The 17554-nt window shown below is 53.9% G+C and overlaps 3 protein-coding genes across 14 annotated transcripts in view; 1 reads left to right on the top strand and 2 right to left on the bottom strand.

The window, feature by feature from the left end:
- Positions 1-386, bottom strand: part of CBX5 (chromobox 5) — a 37357-nt gene extending 36971 nt beyond the window's left edge. The window contains exon 1 of one of the 3 annotated variants that reach the window (XM_025987762.2): positions 233-386. The gene's annotated coding sequence lies outside the window, so the exon portion shown is untranslated. The remainder of the gene's footprint in view (positions 1-232) is intronic. The other 2 variants (XM_025987766.2, XM_072765140.1) reach the window with 2 other exon arrangements.
- On the top strand, positions 104-7406 carry HNRNPA1 (heterogeneous nuclear ribonucleoprotein A1). 6 transcript variants are annotated; one of them, XR_012002836.1, is made up of 12 exons: positions 929-1062; positions 1614-1730; positions 2023-2169; positions 2326-2536; positions 2632-2724; positions 2811-2903; positions 3153-3227; positions 3418-3576; positions 4145-4300; positions 4517-4582; positions 6959-7044; positions 7265-7406. XR_012002836.1 is itself a non-coding variant. In XM_072765133.1 (10 exons), exons 1-9 carry the CDS (start codon positions 1048-1050, stop codon positions 4570-4572), a joined length of 963 nt encoding a protein of 320 aa, XP_072621234.1. In that variant the 5' UTR covers positions 104-1047; the 3' UTR covers positions 4573-4582; positions 4812-7406. The 6 variants fall into 6 exon arrangements, 2 of the variants coding, with proteins under 2 accessions (XP_072621234.1, XP_025843528.1); XR_012002835.1 differs by having other exon boundaries at positions 4812-7044; XR_012002838.1 differs by lacking the exon at positions 3418-3576 and having other exon boundaries at positions 104-1062.
- A 1441-nt stretch (positions 7407-8847) lies between these two features.
- Positions 8848-17310, bottom strand: NFE2 (nuclear factor, erythroid 2). Of its 5 annotated transcripts, none has more exons than XM_072765134.1 (3): positions 17010-17310; positions 12982-13149; positions 8848-11865 (listed from the first exon to the last, which is right to left on the bottom strand). In XM_072765134.1, the coding sequence occupies exons 2-3, from the start codon at positions 13093-13095 to the stop codon at positions 10858-10860; spliced, it is 1122 nt and encodes a 373-aa protein (XP_072621235.1). In that variant the 5' UTR covers positions 13096-13149; positions 17010-17310; the 3' UTR covers positions 8848-10857. The 5 variants fall into 5 exon arrangements, with proteins under 5 accessions (XP_072621235.1, XP_072621236.1, XP_072621237.1 ...); XM_072765135.1 differs by having other exon boundaries at positions 10615-12162; XM_072765136.1 differs by having other exon boundaries at positions 10615-11762; positions 17010-17251.
- Positions 17311-17554: the final 244 nt, after the last annotated feature.

Below are 17554 nucleotides of genomic sequence, written 5' to 3'. Positions count from 1 at the left end.
CCATCCGTCGGCGGCCGAGGGCGGACCCCATTGGCCCGCGCGCAAGCCAGTCAGACTCGGGCCGCGGACCCGGCCGGCAGACATCCCGCCCCCGCCGGCCATTGGTTGGCTGAAGCCAGCGCTCCCCCTTTACGAGCCCCCACCCCGCGCTCCATTCATTTCACACAATAACGGGCCCAATTGGAGTCAGTTCAACACCTCGTACGAGTAGGCGAGACGATCCGCCGCTTACCCGGAATCGAGACCGGTCACTCGCGCCAACGTCTCCCCTGTTCCTCTGCGGCGAGGCCGGACCACGGGACGCCGCCGCCGCCGCCTTCTGCGCAACGCCAACCGCCCGCCAAAACGGATCCTTCCCTGCGCCTGCGCGACCAATCCTGGGACCGGACCCTTTCTCCGCCCATTACGCCTGCGCAAAGCGGGGCGCGACTCCCGCCACTACGCAGGCGCCGTAGATCCGCCGCCGTCTCCCGCCCGCCATTTCACGTGCTCCAGGCGCCGAGCGGAACTTGTTAGTGCGCCTGCGTAAACTCGCCATTTTACTACACATGCGCCCGGCGGGCGGTCGTTGCCAAAAAAAAAAAAAAAAAAAAGGAAAATCACCTGATAACCTCGTTCGTAATATATAGTATTAGCGGTGCTTCGCCAACTGAGCGGAACATAATTTCGGGGCCGAATGGATTGAAAATTCATTTAAATACCTTAGGTTCGTTCAAATATGAATGACTGGTTGGCGAGCCAATCGCAGGACTGAAGAATAATATTACCCGGGAACCAATAGACCTTAAGGGGCGGAGCCTGCGTAGAACGCCCAGGCGGATGACGTTGCGCCCCAGTGCGGGACTATAGACCAATAGCAGGGGGAGGCTATCGCAAACATCCAATCAGAGGCGCTCAGGGGCGGAGTCTACCAATGCCTAAAGCGAGGAGGCGGGATAAAAAAGCGAGGCCGAAGGTAGGCTGGCAGATACGTTCGTTAGATTACTCCTTTCTGCCCCTGGACGCCGCCGAGTAAGCATCGTTAAAGTCTCCCCTCCCACCGCCGTCATGTCTAAGTCAGAGGTGAGTAACACGCTGTCTCCCGCCTAGTTTCCTTCCTCGCCCCTTCCCTGGGTCCCGTAGGACGCGGCCTGGCGTGGCTGCTCGCGCCAGCCCGTTCGGCAGCGCTTCGGCGGCCGCCAGGGCCTTCCCCTCCCAAAGTTGAGGTCGCCATTTTGTCCTCGTCGTCGCCATGAGGCCGCCGTCCTGCAGCGCTTGGCTGTCGCGCCGGGCTGCGCCCTCCCGGCAGAACTCGCGGGCGCATTCGACGGGTTTTGCTTCATCGAGTCTCCGGGAGCGAGTTTCTTCCAGAGCAGCCGTAGTTCCCCGCCGCTTAGGCGTCCGTCCAGCCTAGTCCTTTTGTTGCGCGTGCGTCGGAGGGAGAGTCGGGGCGCATGCGCCCGCGGCCTCCCAGCCCCCACCGCCCGGTCCCCCCCGAGGGGAGAAGCACGTGGCCTCCCGTAACCCGAGGGAACAATACGTGCCCTGTAACGCTGCTGTCGAGGATTTTCCCCCCAACGGGACGGGGCTGGGCGTTAGGCGCGCCACGTAACGCGCTGTGTCCCCGCTCCTAGTCTCCCAAAGAGCCCGAGCAGCTGCGGAAGCTCTTCATCGGAGGTTTGAGCTTCGAAACGACCGATGAGAGTCTGAGGAGCCATTTTGAGCAATGGGGGACGCTTACGGACTGTGTGGTAAGACGTGCCGGAGGCGGAGGGCCCGGGGAGCGACGTGGTGCGCGACGTGGTTTCCGCTGCTCCGACGGCGGTTCACGGGACTGGGGCGGAGAGCCGGCCGGCGCCGGAAGGGGTGGTCCCAGCCGCGGAGGCGCTCGCGGGAGGGGATGCACGTGTGGCGGCCCGGGGGAGCCGGAGGGCGTCGTGGGGGGGGGGGGGGCGCTTTTTTTTTTTTTTTTTCCTTTTTTTAATTTGTAACTCAGCGTGAGGAGTTCCGGGGTTCTCAGTATTCAGGGAGTTCACTTTTCAGGTAATGAGAGACCCCAACACCAAGCGCTCCAGAGGCTTTGGGTTCGTCACGTACGCCACCGTGGAGGAGGTGGACGCGGCCATGAACGCCCGGCCGCACAAGGTGGACGGAAGAGTCGTGGAACCAAAGAGGGCTGTCTCCCGAGAGGTGAGCGACGGTTGTTCCTTCTTGGCAGACGCAGAAGCAGGCCGCCAACGAGACCTCGCGTTTCGGGCTCCTGGCACGCTTTTTAGTGATCTTGGTTAGGGGTGACTTGGTCGGTGTAAATAACGGAATTGGGTTTTTTTTTTCCTCCCACAATAGGATTCTCAAAGACCCGGTGCCCACTTAACTGTGAAAAAGATTTTTGTCGGTGGCATTAAAGAAGACACTGAAGAACATCATCTAAGAGATTATTTTGAACAGTATGGGAAAATTGAAGTGATTGAGATCATGACTGACCGAGGCAGTGGCAAAAAGAGAGGTTTTGCTTTTGTGACCTTTGACGACCACGACTCTGTAGACAAGATTGTCAGTAAGTGTTGGGCATGCTCTTTGCTACGCTTCTGAAGTCCGTGTTACGTTCTAAAGCCTGAGATCATGTTCTCTTGGATTTTTTTTTTTTTTTAGTTCAAAAATACCATACTGTGAATGGCCACAACTGTGAAGTAAGGAAAGCCCTATCGAAGCAAGAGATGGCTAGTGCTTCATCCAGCCAAAGAGGTGCGTTTGTTCGATTAACCCGTACAGGTAACTGAGTGATTCTCCAATCCGTATAATGTAACATTTAAAACTTGTGTTTTTTTAAGGCCGAAGTGGTTCTGGAAACTTTGGTGGTGGTCGTGGAGGTGGTTTTGGTGGGAATGACAACTTTGGTCGTGGAGGGAACTTCAGTGGTCGAGGTAAGTTTACCACTAAAAGTTAACAATAAATTTATAATTTGATTATCCCCAGGTCCCTTTTTCCTCTGCGATCTGTGGTAGATTAACTCCTGGCTTAAATTTTATCCAAGTGTAGATCTGGCTTTTCACTAACCAGAAAGCTAAAATCAACATTGGGATCATTTTTGTAACGCAGGAAGTATCTTTATAGAATTCAGCTTTAAGACAACGGTACACTTCACGGTGGTTTAAAACTCTACTTTCTTCCAGGTGGCTTCGGTGGCAGTCGAGGTGGTGGTGGATACGGTGGCAGTGGGGATGGCTATAATGGATTTGGTAATGACGGTAAGTTTGTTTTAAGGAATATATAGGTGAAGTTTCGTTTGGCAACTTTTAGACTAGGTTAGAGCTAAACTAGTGCATGATAAACAGCTCTGATAACAGCATGCTGTGAGCAGGCTTTTAGGCATTACACTTGCACAGGTTTTGACTGTGAAATACTTTTGTCTTATTGAGAAGAATTGTATTCTTGTAGGTGGTTATGGAGGAGGCGGCCCTGGTTACTCTGGAGGAAGCAGAGGCTATGGAAGTGGTGGACAGGGTTATGGAAACCAGGGCAGTGGCTATGGCGGGAGTGGCAGCTATGACAGCTATAACAACGGAGGAGGCGGAGGCGGCTATGGCGGTGGTAGTGGTAGGTATCCAGTGATCCAAGTACTTGGTGCAAAAGCTAGATTAGCCCTTTAGAGTTTATGTCCCTAAGGGGATTTAATGCTCTTAAAAAGCATTATGTGGTACGATGCATGGTATTTTTTAATGGGCTTGCTAATGCTACCTCCTCCTAGCTTTAAGCTGGGGCCGCCTCACTCCCAAATAAGATAGATGGATAAGTGGATAGTGGTGCCTTTAATCAGAATTAGATTAGTTTCCAGCAGGATTTAGTATATGACTCCTTTGGGATCTTAGGCACTTAGTTGATAGATCCAGCCTGTGTTTGCAGTGCCCTGGATGGGTACAAGCCTTTGAGGCTAGAGAATATGATCTGTTAACGCCATGATAATTTATTTGTGGGTGAATCTTTTTAAAAACACTGGATTATTCAACTTAGTGCCTTGCCCAGAAAAGGATGAAATAGGTGATTGGAGCAACCAGAGTTTGGGAGGAAGGCAAAGCAGATCCTGCAGCTTTTTTTGTTTGTTATGAGCACTAAATAGAATTCAGAACTACCATCTTCAAGTAACAGGCCCTCTTTCCATTCCTAGGAAGCAACTTTGGAGGTGGCGGAAGCTATAACGATTTTGGCAATTACAACAATCAATCCTCAAATTTTGGACCCATGAAAGGAGGAAATTTTGGAGGCAGAAGCTCTGGCCCCTATGGTGGTGGAGGCCAATACTTTGCCAAACCACGAAACCAAGGTATCGTATATATGCGCTGTTGGGAGTGTTAGGTATTTATAAATACCAGTAGAGTATGTTAAAGCCTTTAGGAAATTTAAGTGACAGGCAATTTGCAATCAAATTGGGAAAGTCTTGTGAGCTCAGACCTGAAAATTTGAACTTTTACTGCCCCTTATATTAAAAAAATCTTACTGTTGGTGCTTCCAAAGCTTAAAGGGGCAAATTATGTTTTAGGTGGCTATGGCGGTTCCAGCAGCAGCAGCAGCTATGGCAGTGGCAGAAGGTTTTAATTACTGCCAGGTAAGTAAACACCCTTTTATGTTTTAAGTTAATTTTTGTAAATGATATTGAACCCAGTAACCCTAATGTAGCTGAGCAGTGCAACATAGTTAACATTATAATTGCAGTAAAATTGTGGATGTTAATATTCAGATCAGCAAAATTTGTGGGAAACAAAACTTGCTATTGGATTGTAGCCTTGAGTCTTAATATGTTTAGATTAACAACTTTATTCCATATTGTTCAACAGGAAACAAAGCTTAGCAGGAGAGGAGAGCCAGAGAAGTGACAGGGAAGCTACAGGTTACAACAGATTTGTGAACTCAGCCAAGCACAGTGGTGGCAGGGCCTAGCTGCTACAAAGAAGACATGTTTTAGACAATACTCATGTGTATGGGCAAAAAACTCGAGGACTGTATTTGTGACTAATTGTATAACAGGTTATTTTAGTTTCTGTTCTGTGGAAAGTGTAAAGCATTCCAACAAAGGGTTTTAATGTAGATTTTTTTTTTTGCACCCATGCTGTTGATTGCTAAATGTAATAGTCTGATCATGACGCTGAATAAATGTGTCTTTTTTTAAATGTGCTGTGTAAAGTTAGTCTACTCTGAAGCCATCTTGGTAAACTACCCCAACAGTGTGAAGTTAGAATTCCTTCAGGGTGATGCCAGGTTCCACTCGAAATTTATTTGCAACCTGCTTGGGCACAGAAGCCATTGTTTCCACAAACCTTGGTGTGGTTGAACTGACAGTTAATGTGTTGTGACCTGGAGTTCACCGTTAAAAGGGTCACCCAAGCAAAGTCCTGGAGTTTATTTGGTTATTATGATTGTTGGCACATCCTATGCAATATATCTAAATTGAATTATGGTATCAGATAAAATTATAGATGGGATTAAAGCTTGTGTATCGTCCATTATCATGTGTAATCAATAAACGATTTAATATTCTCTTGAATGGAATGACAACTGTATGGATTTGGGACTGGCAGAGCTTTGGACTTTTCCCTACCCACTACCCCTCATAATGTTGAATGCTTCTATCACAATTCAAGTTCAAAACTCTGCCAGAGAATAGAAACCAGCTGCTGGCTAATGCCACCCCATAAGTCCACAGATTAGAAGTGTTTGGGAGACCTTTTTAAACTGACCAGCACCAGTAAGAATATCTTATTTTTAATACAAAACCAGGTTTACATTAAAGGAAAACAGCAGTTACATTTTGTTCTGGTGGGTGGGTCCATAATTGAGGTTTACAAATAATCCCATACTACTTAAACCTGTTTGGACATTAAAATTCTGCAGATGGTGAGGAACCTTATTATATTCACGTTAACTGCAGTTTTCCTTTAAATATGGTACATCACACAACCATCCTAAAATGTTAATTGTATAGAAAATGATTTCTAAAGCCTTTTACAGTTAATATCCAATCATTGTTATTTGTTACATAGGTTCTTTTGAGCCCTCCCTTTGGTACCCTCAATTTCAGTGCCATTGTACCTGGTAGCATAGAGAATTGTTTATCACTAGGATTGTGTATTCCATCCCGTGGGTGTGTTACTTGGAAGTTTGGGGAGGAGGGTGGGTGTGGAGTGGGGGGGAGGAGGGTGGGAAAGCATGGGTGATAGTTCCATGAGTTTGATATTGGCTGAGTTTGCAATGGCAGGTGGAACCTTAACTATTGAGGGAGTTTGCAGATACCTCAGGATTCGTGACAATGCCTTTAAAGATCCAGGAGAGATGTTCAGCTTCTAGGAACTGCTAGCAAGTATAGCGCGAATGGCTCCGAGCTCAGACACTCTACAGCTGAGAGTAGACACTTGTGGTATGTGGAGTACAGATAAGCCAGGGGCAGGCCACGGCACGCTCCATGAAAGCTAGGAGGGAGTGAAGTTTCAGTGACCATCGCCAGAAAGGAGGCAGACAAGAGTAAGGCACACCTGACTCTTAGGACTAGCAGTCAGAACCAGGAGAAAAGGTTTTATTGCTATGCTGGTAGGTAAGAACAGATTTTACTTACATCCATATAGTGTTACTTAAATTCCAGTTTTCTGTTACATTTTCCTTAATATATTGAGCCAAAACTAGTCCAGTTAAGCTGAACTGGCTTTTCTGGAGATCAGTTGTTTTAAATGGACACCCTAGACTTGGCTCCCAAATGAAGGAAGTGAACACTTAATTCTATTGTGACAATATATTTTTGCCCTTTTAATTTTATTTCCTACCTTCCTTTAACCCATTTCATTAAAACAATGGCTCAAAGTAATGCATTATAATCTTCCCCAAAACATGGTGGGAGGGAGGGTGGACCATTAATTTTGGGGGGTGGGGGATTTACCCTGATCTGGGAGTTGGTCTCAGAAAAGCTAGTTCTAAAGGTTGTTTACTTTTCTAGGGAGGAGTCTGCTACTCCAGGCTAATCAACTCTCTTTAAAAAAAAAAATTTTCAGAAACTCATCCATACAAATTTATGGCTAAAAGGTAAGCCTTTTATAAACTTAATTGTCAGCAAGAGTGCTTGGTAATTGCCAAAGTAGAGAATGACAAATTGTGCCTGGGAACCCAAAAAATGGGATCTGTCTCCCGTAGCTGGCAAAAAGTATTTAAAGTAATTGGGTTCCCATTAAACAAAATCTGACTATAATTGTAGAATTTTTCAAGCGCTTCTGTAAACACTTAATAACTTTTTTTTTCCTTGCAGGAACATCCTTAATGAGGACAACCTTTAATCTGAGCCACTATGCACCTCATTTTCACTGCCATGCAGTTGTTAGCTGCTCTGCAGCTTGAATTAATCATTCAGTTTTGTGAATGGACTTTTTTAATAAATACTTTGTAACTTGGTTCTGTCTCTTGTTTCCTTCCCCCCCCCCCTTCATAATATGGCAAATCAATTTTTTTTTTTTAGAATTGAAGATTTTTCTCCTTCATACCTTACTAATGCTTCCTTGGATCCTTTTAAACCTAAAGGAACAACTAAGATCTTGGGTATGTAAAGAAAGGTGGGACAACATAAATTCCTTAATCAGGTTGAAGTTGAGATCAGGGAGGAACAGTTGGGTTGTTGGGAGTGCTCCTTTTTTCCAAAAATAGGTAGCATTCAGCGTTTTGGAATGGCAGTGGTTCCTCTCCCCCGCCCCCCCCCCGAAATTTTATTTATTCATGAGAGAGACCGACAAAGGAAGAAGTGAGCTTCCTGCAGGGGAACCCAATGTGGAACTCTGATCCCAGGATCCCCTGGGATCACAGCCTGAACCCAACTGGGTGTCCCAAAGTGGTTCTATTTATTTTTAAGATTTTATTTATTCATGAGCGACACAGGCAGAGGGAGAAGCAGGCTCCATATAGGGAGCCAGAAGTGGGACTCGATCCTGGGACTCCAGGGTCACACCCCAGGCTGCAGGCAGCACCAAACCACTGCACCACCGCACCGGGGCTGCCCCCAAAGTGGTTCTAATACTATGTTAAAAGATTATCCCATCAGCAGCATGATTAGTGAAACCAAGCTGGCTCTAAACTGTAGGGGTAAATCTTGGCCTAGTTAGAAGTAAGCTGTTTACATTTGCCCCACAAGTTGTTTTGTTTTGTGTTTTTTTTTTTTCCCCCAAAGATTTTATTGGAGACAGAGAGAGACCCAGGAAGAGGGAGAAGCAGGCTCCATGCAGGGAGCCCAGTGTGGGACTTGATCCCGGGGCTCCAGGATCACACCCTGGGCCAATGGCAGTGCCAAACCACTAAGCCACCGGGGCTGCCTTCCACAAGTATTTATTGGCCAGCTATCTCTGATTTCAAAAAATCTGAAACAAAGTTAAGGGGAATCTGCAGAGAGCAGGAAGTTTTAAGGTTTTGGGTGTTTTTGAAAGATTTATTTGAGAGACAGGCAGAGGAAGAAGCAGGCTCCATGCAGGGGACCCGACACAGGACTCGATCCTGGGTTTCCAGGATCACACCCTGGGCTGAAGGCAGCGTAAAACCACTGAACCACCTGGGCTGCCCAGTTTTTAAATTTCTTAAAAGTGATCCAAAAATAATGAAGCAGTAATTCAACCACCTGGTGAATGCTTAACCCTTCTGTCTTCAAAAAAGGATCGTCCAGCTTCAATTTTCAACTTAGGTGTGCATGTGTAGGTGATCTACCACTGTAAGAATCTAATTCCCTTTGTGACTTGAAGTTACTAAGTTTCTCACAATAATGGTTTAGAAGGACAGGGCCACTAGAATAAAAGGTCATGCTTCGGTTACATTCCATGTCCTTCACTACGTGCTTTACAAGTAAATACAGGATGTTAGTAAGTTTGCTTTATTCATGGGAGACACAGGCAGAGGGCGAAGCAGGCTCCCTGCAGGAAGCCCGATGTGGGATTCAATCCTGGAGCTTGGATCATACCCTGAGTGAGGCAGACACTCCACCATTGAGCCACCCAGGCGTCCCAGGTTCTGTACTTTTTAAATGAAGGTGACCTGGCTCCAGTTCTTGCAACCTCCGGAACAGAACCCAGGTCCTACAAAACCCATGTTCACCTTTAACTTTAGGCTATGTAGGTTCTGTGTTTATGGTGGTCTTACTCGCTTCGATGTATCTTTAGAATGGAGCATTTTCCCCTTTTGTATCTCCAGTGCCTAGAACAGTTCTAGAATAGGTGCTCAGGAAGCACTGAATAATGGTCTGAACTACCCCCTTGTGAGCTTGCCTAGAAGTGAAAACTTGGCTTGGCATCCCTAAGTGAACTAACTGAGTTGCTAAACAGCTCACCCAGGCACTGCCCTTTGCAACTTGATCCTGCATTTTCAATTTTTTAAGAAAGTAAGGTTGACAAGTTGAACTTAGCAGATCTATTAGGAATCTGAGGCTTTCTGTTGCTTTCATTCCCTAATCTAGGAGACCACATTTTGAGAACCTTTTTTTTTTTTTTTTAAAGATTTTATTTATCCACGAGAGACAGAGAGGCAGAGACACAGGCAGAGGGAGAAGCAGGCTCCATGCAGGGAGCCCAACGTAGGACTCGGTCCCGACCCCAGGATCACATCCTGAGCTGAAGGCGGCACTAAACCGCTGAGCCACCCGGGCTGCCCCATTTTGAGAATCTAAGCATAACAATTCCACACCTTTGATGTCTGATTTCATGTCTCAAAACTACCAGAATTTGGACGTTTTCCCCATTGGAATGGAGCTAGTAAAATTGAAGTGTAAATAAAAGTAAAATACCCCAAAGATCTATTGCAGTGACTGAAAAGATCAGGAACCACCCAACGCCAACCCGGAAGATTAAAGTGTAGGGTCTGAGAAGTTTGATTGGACTTGGATTTTGGAACTTAGTCATGTTCTGCTTCAAGGAAAAAATGCCCTAGTTCTTTGAGGCTCTAGAAAAGGGAGGCCCCCAAACAATGGGGTAGTGCATCTACTACAACCAAGAGAAAAGTTCACCAAAAGGCATATCCTACACCAGGGAGCAGGGCTTGCCCAGACTCGGGTTTGAAATCCCTTGAGGGGCACCTGGGTGGCTCAGTCTATGAAGCGTCTGCCTTCGGCTCGGCTCATGGCATGACCCCGGGGTCCTCTCTCTGTGTCCCTCATGAATGAATAAATAAAATCTTTATTAAAAAAAAATGCATTCCACTTAAGAGCATCTCAGTCTTCCGAGAGCTCTAGTGCACGAGGACGAGCAAGTCCTACAAGTGGGCGGGAGGGAACAGGAAGAAGGCCCGCGGTATCCTGGACTTCTCTGTGCTCCGGAGATTGGGAAAGGAGAGGCCTGAGCTTCAGGATCTTGCACAGGGGGTAAAGCCAGCTTTGGCAGCAGCCCCCACCCCCTAAATAGTGGGTCGCCAGGGAGTGGGCCCCTCAGATCATGCGTGACCCCGGCTCTGAAGAAGGAGGGGAGGGGGTGGACCGTGCTGCCCAAGCCCAAAGGTCTTGCGCACCTGTCTCCCAGAGGTGCAGGGGCAGCAAGGAGCCCGGCAGGCCCCCTCTCCACCACTGCCCGGCGCTGAGCGCTGAGGGCTCCTCCGTCTCACCGCCCTCTCCTGAGAAGAAGACACAGCGGAAGGTTCGTGTGCGTGTAGAGCGCTTTATGTAGCGAAGCTCAAACAGGACGTGGAGGCTGGAGATCCACGAAGCCGGATCACGGAAGAGAGTCCAGCCCCCCGCAATCACTGCCCCTGAGGCAAGCCTTGCCGACCCGCCTCGGACCTCCAAATGCTGGGTTCCCCTCGGCCCTCCTGCTCTCGAGCGCTCCTCCTGCTAGGGAGCACCCTCGTCGGAAGGGAGTTAAGACCTCCCGGGCCGGCCCGCCCTCAGTCCGCCGCCTCCACCTTGGTCCCCCGGGGCACCAGGAAGATGGCCCCGTCGGCGGCCTGCTGCAGGGCGTACTCTTCGGGGGAGTAGCTGTTGCCTGCCTCGTCCCGCAGGTGCTGGAAGATGTCCCGGTACAGCTCCGTCAGCTGCTGGCGCATGACCTCCAGGGTCCGGTCGGCCTCCCCTCTGGCGCGGAGCAGCCGGTCCCGCTCGCTGCCCAGCCGCTCCAGCTCCCGCTCCAGCTGCACGATGGTCTCCAGCTTTCTCTTGCGACAGTTCTGGGCCGCCACCTTGTTCTTGCCCCGCCGTCGGATGTCCCGGACCAAGGCCAGCTGGCTCTCCGTCAGCGGGTACCGGGCCAACAGCTCGTTAAAGTCATCCACCGGCAGGTTGACGATCTTGTCCGTCGGGAAGGGAATCTTCATGGCCAGGGCCCGACGCTCATCCCGACTCCCCGCCTCCCCCCGGGCCGTGGACTTGGCCCTCACAGGGCCTGCGGAGGGTTCTAGGGCTAGGGGGGTCTCTGCAGGTGGCAAGGCATAGTTGGGGTGAGCCAAAGAGTTGGGCATGAGTGAGTAGGGATACTCCACTGGGTACATCTCTACATACTCGCCGCGCCGCCGACCAGCCTCCGTCCCCTCCAGCTCTAGAGATTCAGCGTCACTATAGTTGAGGGATAATCCCGAGTCAGATTCTGGGTCTTCTTGGGGCTTCGGGGGCCCCGCTGGCAGGCCGATGTCCAGGAGAGCCAAGGGATCTGGGAGGGGCTCACTGAGCAGGCCCGAGAGGCTCAGGGGCTTGGAGACCGGTATGGCCATGTTGCCGTAGGAGTACGACGGGTCTGGGACATGAGAGGCGGCTGCTGGGAGCTCGTAAGGTGTTGGAGGAAGGGGGAAGCCAGCATCTGGATGGATCGAGCAGGGGCAGTAAGTCGGGGGCGGCGGGGGCCCAGGGTATGGGGCTGGGGCTGGGGTCTCAAACGACGGCTCACTTGGAGCATTTAGGCCCTGCAAGAAAACACGCAGAGGTTTGAGGACAGGCTGAGGAGGAGAACCAGCTGGGTCCTCCTGAAAGGTGCGGTGACATAACGGGAACAGAGAGGTGCAAAACACCATGCAAAGCCTCTCGTAAGGCTGCAGTGCCGCTATTCCAAGTAGAAAGCAGCTTTAAAAAGCTTAAACAGGAGCGGCAGTCCCCAGGTCAGACTCCGGGAAGGACTACCTAACGCCGCAACGCTATGGAATCTCCCGCTCTTCAGGGGAAGTTCTCACCCAAGTTTGAAAAGGCTCGTTTTCCTTTCTTTCCTTCAAGAAGACAAGACAATTGTTATCTGTGATGACCCCCCCAGAACCCTTTCCTGCTGTGGTTATCTAGGGTCAAAGGGTCAAGTTCAGACGCTGGCCATGCCCTTGGCACCCGGCAGGGGGAGCTGCTGAGCACGAGGAGGGTTTAGGGCAGATGGCAGGGCAGAGAAGCGGGGGGCAGAGGGCTAGGTCTGGGGGCTGAGAGGCACCTTGGGGAGCCGGCACTCGCACTACCCTCTCCTCCCCAGGCCCTCTGTCCCTGCCCAGGTGCAGAGAGAAGGAGGGAACATGCTGGAAACAGGGCCCCCAACCCACATCGAGGAGCCACCGTGCTCCAGCCCAGCCGGGGACAAAGGCATCATTGTTAGGCCAACAGACACCCCTTTGTCCAACTGGCAGGAGGCAAGGACCCTGTCATAGTCTGACCCCCTCCTTCCCCAGGCCCCTGAACTACTGCTCTGCTACCTGAGGGAAAGGGGCCCAGCATCTGAGGGCAGGGGGAGGCAATGAGGGGAGAAGATGGGCAGGGCTGGAGGAGAGGGAGTTCAGAAGGGACGAAGGTGAGCGAAGGCAGGCGGCCCAGGTGGGCTAGAGAGATGGGAGGGGAGGGGCTGCTGAGAGCCTACGCGGCCAATCAGATCCTTCCTTCGCCACCACTCCTTGCCCTGCTCTTCCGCACCTCTGGTCCAGGTCGCCCTCCTACCCCAGCCCTTCCTTTTCCAGTGTCTGGAACATTCCCCGCTCGCTCCAGCCCCCTGCTCAGCCCCAGCCAGACTCCCTGCTCCTCAGCTCTCCCCTCCCCTGGGTCCCCCCAGTCACCTGCAGCTCAGTGATGGACATGATCTCTTGCCAAGTCAGCTCCATCTCGCCCAGCTCTGGAGTGGGCAACTGTGTCCCCCTGTCCCTGCTCTGCTGGGGAGGACACGGGGGCATCCTACTGGGCCAGGGCCTGGTCCAGCGTCCTTAAAGCCCAAAGTCCCCAGGAACCTGTGTCAAAGGAGAAACAGGGTAAAGAATAAATAAGTTTTAAAAAGGAGAAACAGGTTAAGGCCTCTCGTGCTAGGGACCAGCCACTTTGTCCTGGCTCCACGGAGAGCTCCCGCAGCCTCGCGGGAGAGAAGGCGCGCCCTGGTCCCCCAGTCGACCAGCCCCTTGGGCTGCAGAGGCTGTCCGTGTGGTGTGGTCTCCACCTCACCTGCTCTGGCTGCAGACAGGTCCTTGCGAGCACAGCAGGTCTGTACCTTCCTTTTCAGGCAAGGTGCCTTCCCTTTCCCCTTCTTCTTACTCCCTAAAACTGTATCACTGGCCAGGGCAGAAGTCAGATCTTCCGGGGGACTTTTTTCCCTATTTTCCGGGGCGACATCAGGGATCACTCCTGCTTTCCTCCTCTGTCCTCAGTTTTCCTCCTCTGTCTCATCTTCCCAAGATGAGAATGAGCACTTGGGGATCCCCCAGGAGCGTGTTGTGGGAAGAGCCAAGTACACAGCCCCTCCTCTGCTCCGAGATATGGCCCGGGCCTGGTGGCTGATAGCAGCCCTGCCTTCTCCTCCTCTCCTGGCTCTGGGCTCCCCTGCTTGGGCCTGATAAGAGGTTTATCAGCTGGAGGCAGCAGAGGAGGAATGGTCTCTGGAGACACTGGACCTCTGTCCTCTGTCCCTGCAGGGTCATCTCGGCCATACCCCAACCCACACAGCCAGGCGGCCGGGGTTCCTAAGGTAATAGGACAATCGTCGCGGAGGCCTAGACGCGCTGTCAAGAGTTCAAGAGCGGCGGTTGTCCTGCAGGCCTGAGTCTGCGACTGGCTCCCACACCCGTCCCAGGAGGTCGCCCGAAATGCAGCCACGGCCGATAAGCCGGGCCACGGCCTGTGCCCCGCCGCCCCCCGCCGCCCCCCGCCCCGGCCCGCACTGCCGGCCCGTGGCCCTCCTCCTCATGCAGTTCTTTCCGCGGAATCTCTTCTCTCCTCTTCTCAGAAAGGCCTCTCTAGAGCCTCAAAAGCACTGTCCCTTCGGCTCGTCCCCGCCGACCTTCCCTGACCTGGGCTCGAGCTGCCGCGGCCCCGGGCCTGAGGCCGGCAGGCCAGGCCGGGCACTGCTCTCAGCCTGTTCCGCATCCATGAAGCCCCGAGGTGCACAGCTTGAGCCCCGGGTCCTTTTCCGCGGCTGCTCTCAGGCGCCCCCAGCCCTCTCCGCGTCACCTGCCCTCCAGGCCCTTCTCAGCCCACCTCCCGGGCCCGCTCTCCCTGCCCCTGGGAGGGATCCAAGGGGTTTTCACGGGGCCTCCCTGAAGCTTAGGGCCAGACACGGCCCCCATCGCTGCCCCAGAGGAAGGGCAGGCAGGCTGGGGGGCGGGATCGCCCCAAGCTGCAGCACCTTGATCCCCACTAGGATGGCCCATCCCCGCAATCTACTGTGCAGCCCGCTCCTTGGTTTCCCGCAAACTCAGGGAGAGAAGCTATCCTGAGGGGGCCGCCCCCGCCCCCCGGCCCTACGGCCCCCCAGAGCTGGGAGCGGGGTGGCGCGGCCTCGCAGTGGGCAGAGTGGGTGGGGTGTGTCCGTCTGCCCAGGATGCCATTTCAACACCGGAACCCCGCCCTCCCCCACCCAGGTTCTGGAGGAAATTGCCCAAAGGCAAAGTGAATGGAGAAGGGGTTCAGGGGGCAGGGACAATGACTCTTGCCTCACAGCCCTTCACCCTGCACCCCTCCCTTGGTCCCTCCTCGGGTCTTCCTGGATCTGACCCGTAGCTGCAGTACCAGGAGCCTGCCCTAGGAGGCAGGAGACCAGGTTCTCGCGCCTCCCGAAGGTTGCCTTGGGGCAAATCACTTCCCCATTCAGCCTCTTCCCGGACCTGGACTCGGACCCGGGACCAGAGGCGACCCTAGCTGAGGGAGGCGGTCCGCGGCACCCAGCTCGGGCAGTCACCAGTTTGATTGTGCGCCACACTCACCTGTTGTGCCTGTGGGAACTCGGGCTCCCGCAAGGCACCCCAGACCTCCTGAATGGAATTCATAGGTGCAGGTACCCAGTGGTGGGCTCCTTAACAAGCGCCTGGTGCTTCTGATGCACAGCCCCACCCCACCTAGAAAAACCCTGAACTAGTCCAACCTTCTGTGTTTACAGGGAAGAACACGAAGCCAGAAAAGAGCCTGGCGAATTACCCCTAGACGCCTCCTAGCTTCAAACCCAGGACCCAGGCAGGCTGCCCTCGGGGCTGCCCCGGTCTCCGAGACTCCGTATCAGCCCCTTCTCATGGAGACCAGGAGCTCAATCTCTCCTGAACCTTTGGGACAAGGAAATGAGAATCCACAAGGGTCCCCGGGGGGACCTGGAGGCAGGAAGGTCGGGAAGGAGGGAGTTGATGAGAATCTCCGGATTAGCTCTAACGGCCGGTGTGGTGCAGGCCGTGGACCAGCCCCAGGGGAGCGTGTGCTCTTCCCCAGCCACTCAGGGCTTGGTGGTGGTCTCTCCACCAGCACAGGCCTCTCCGGCTCTTGGGAGCCTCCCTGTCTAAGGAAGGGGCCAGGGCACAGGGGCTGGCAGGTACACAGCAGGGAGGAGGCTGTAGTCAGAACTGCTCAGACCACCACCGGGGACGCACGCATGACGGCTCCCGGGAAAGCGAGCGGGCCTCCCTGCGTCCCTTTAGCTTTACAGTAAACTGTTCCCACTTTGCAGTGTGACCTGCACTTTGAGGTCACACAGCCCTCTTCCTCCCCACCAACATGTTCCAGGCAGGACGGGAGCCATTTACAGGGACTATACTCCCCCCGATGGTCCCACCCGGAGAGCTCGTACCGCAGGGTCCGGGCACTCACAGAGTGACACAGAGCCTTATACCCAAGGATCCCAGAGGAGGACCATCTGCGAGCAGATGCCTTGACGGGGAGAAGGGGACAGAGAGGGTGCTGGCCTCTGGGATCCTGCTCTGAGGTTTATTAGACCACCCACCTCTCCGGGCATCAACAGAAGCCATGAAAGGATGGGGAGGGATCGGCGAAACCTGGGGCGTGGAGTGGCAGGTGAGCAAGCTGTTTAGAAATAGTAGGAACAATCCCAAAAGAGGGGGAGGCACATGAAGGTAAATAGAGAAACAGAACAGAGGAAAAGGGGAGAGAGAGAGAGAGAGATCATCAGTGGGAGATCCAGACTCCAACAGGTGTATAGGAACGAGGGAGAAAGGGACAAGTGTGTGCCATCCCCGTTCGGTCCCTAGAAACCAAGCTCCAGCCGTTTGGGGGCCAAGGAGTAGAGAATCCCAGGCCCCAGACCGGCCGCCCCCCTCTCTCTTCGGCTGCCGCCGGCCTCCTCCTTCCCGAGCTGCTGGACCTCCAGGGTGAAGGGCTGCCCTGCCGGCTGCAGCGGGGGGTGGGGGCAGGAAGGCCACGGGAGGCCAAGCCCCAACAGCCCCCCCCCCACGGCGCATCCTGCCCGTCCTGGCGCCTCTCGCCCCCCAGGCCAGCGGCGGCCCCAGCTCCTCGCCTCCCGAGCTTCCCGGCGGCCACATGGGACAGCAGGATGGGTACCACGCACCTGAGCATCGCTCCCCCAGGGCGGCCGTGCCGTGGGCTGGCTCCGGGTGCCCCAGCCCCACGACCGTGGCCCAGAGGACCACCGTGCCGCCCCCCGCAGCCGGTCACCCTGAGGGTCCCCGGGTGCTCAAGGAGCCATCTGGGTCTTCTTCCCCCAGATGAATTCCTGGATGTCCACTCCTAAGGGGGGCCGCTGGGGAGGCCCGAGGCCCTTGGGGGTGTGTGGGGAGCTGCTGAGTCTCTGGGCCGCCACCTCCACATCCCCAGCTTGTCCCTGGCCCCCGGGCACCCGCCTCCCGCCCCACCCCGCAGGCACCTGTGGCAGGGTCCGAGCCGGGTGAGGAGAGAGCCGTGGCTCCGCGCGGAGGCTGGGGAGGCTGGGCCTGCGCTGACACCTCCGGGGTGACGATCCCCGCTACCTCGGGAAACAGGGGAGGGCTGCGCCCCGCCCCCGGGCCATCACTGAGCGCTGGGTGCCGAGGCCTGGCCTGAGCACTGAGCACGGGGAGCGCGGCGGCGCCCCAGCCTCCGCTCTGAAGACCTGGGCCTGAGCTCTCCGTCCTTCCTCCAACCCTCCTCCCCTCTCCCCGTGGCCCTCCTCTCCTCCTGCCCCTTCTGGCCAAGAGAGGAAACTTGAGCCCGGTGTGGTTTCTGCCCACACCCCGCCCCCACGGTGCTCGGGCCAGCGGGGGCACTCGGGGCTCCAGCGCCCCGGCCCTGGGGAGCCCAGGAGGCCCGCCAGGCCTGCGTTTCTCCGGGGCACATGATGAATCCCAACCTGGAGGCCCTCTCCCGGGTGACCTCTCGACTTTATGCAAGTCGTAACCTCCTTCCTTCTGCCCCCTTGACTCTCTTCGGGGC

The sequence above is a fragment of the Vulpes vulpes genome, chromosome 8, assembly GCF_048418805.1.
Source record: "Vulpes vulpes isolate BD-2025 chromosome 8, VulVul3, whole genome shotgun sequence".
NCBI classification, from domain to species: Eukaryota; Metazoa; Chordata; class Mammalia; order Carnivora; family Canidae; genus Vulpes; species Vulpes vulpes.
The sequence above is the reverse complement of the archived record's forward strand: the minus strand, read 5'-3'. Positions and strand labels throughout refer to the sequence as shown.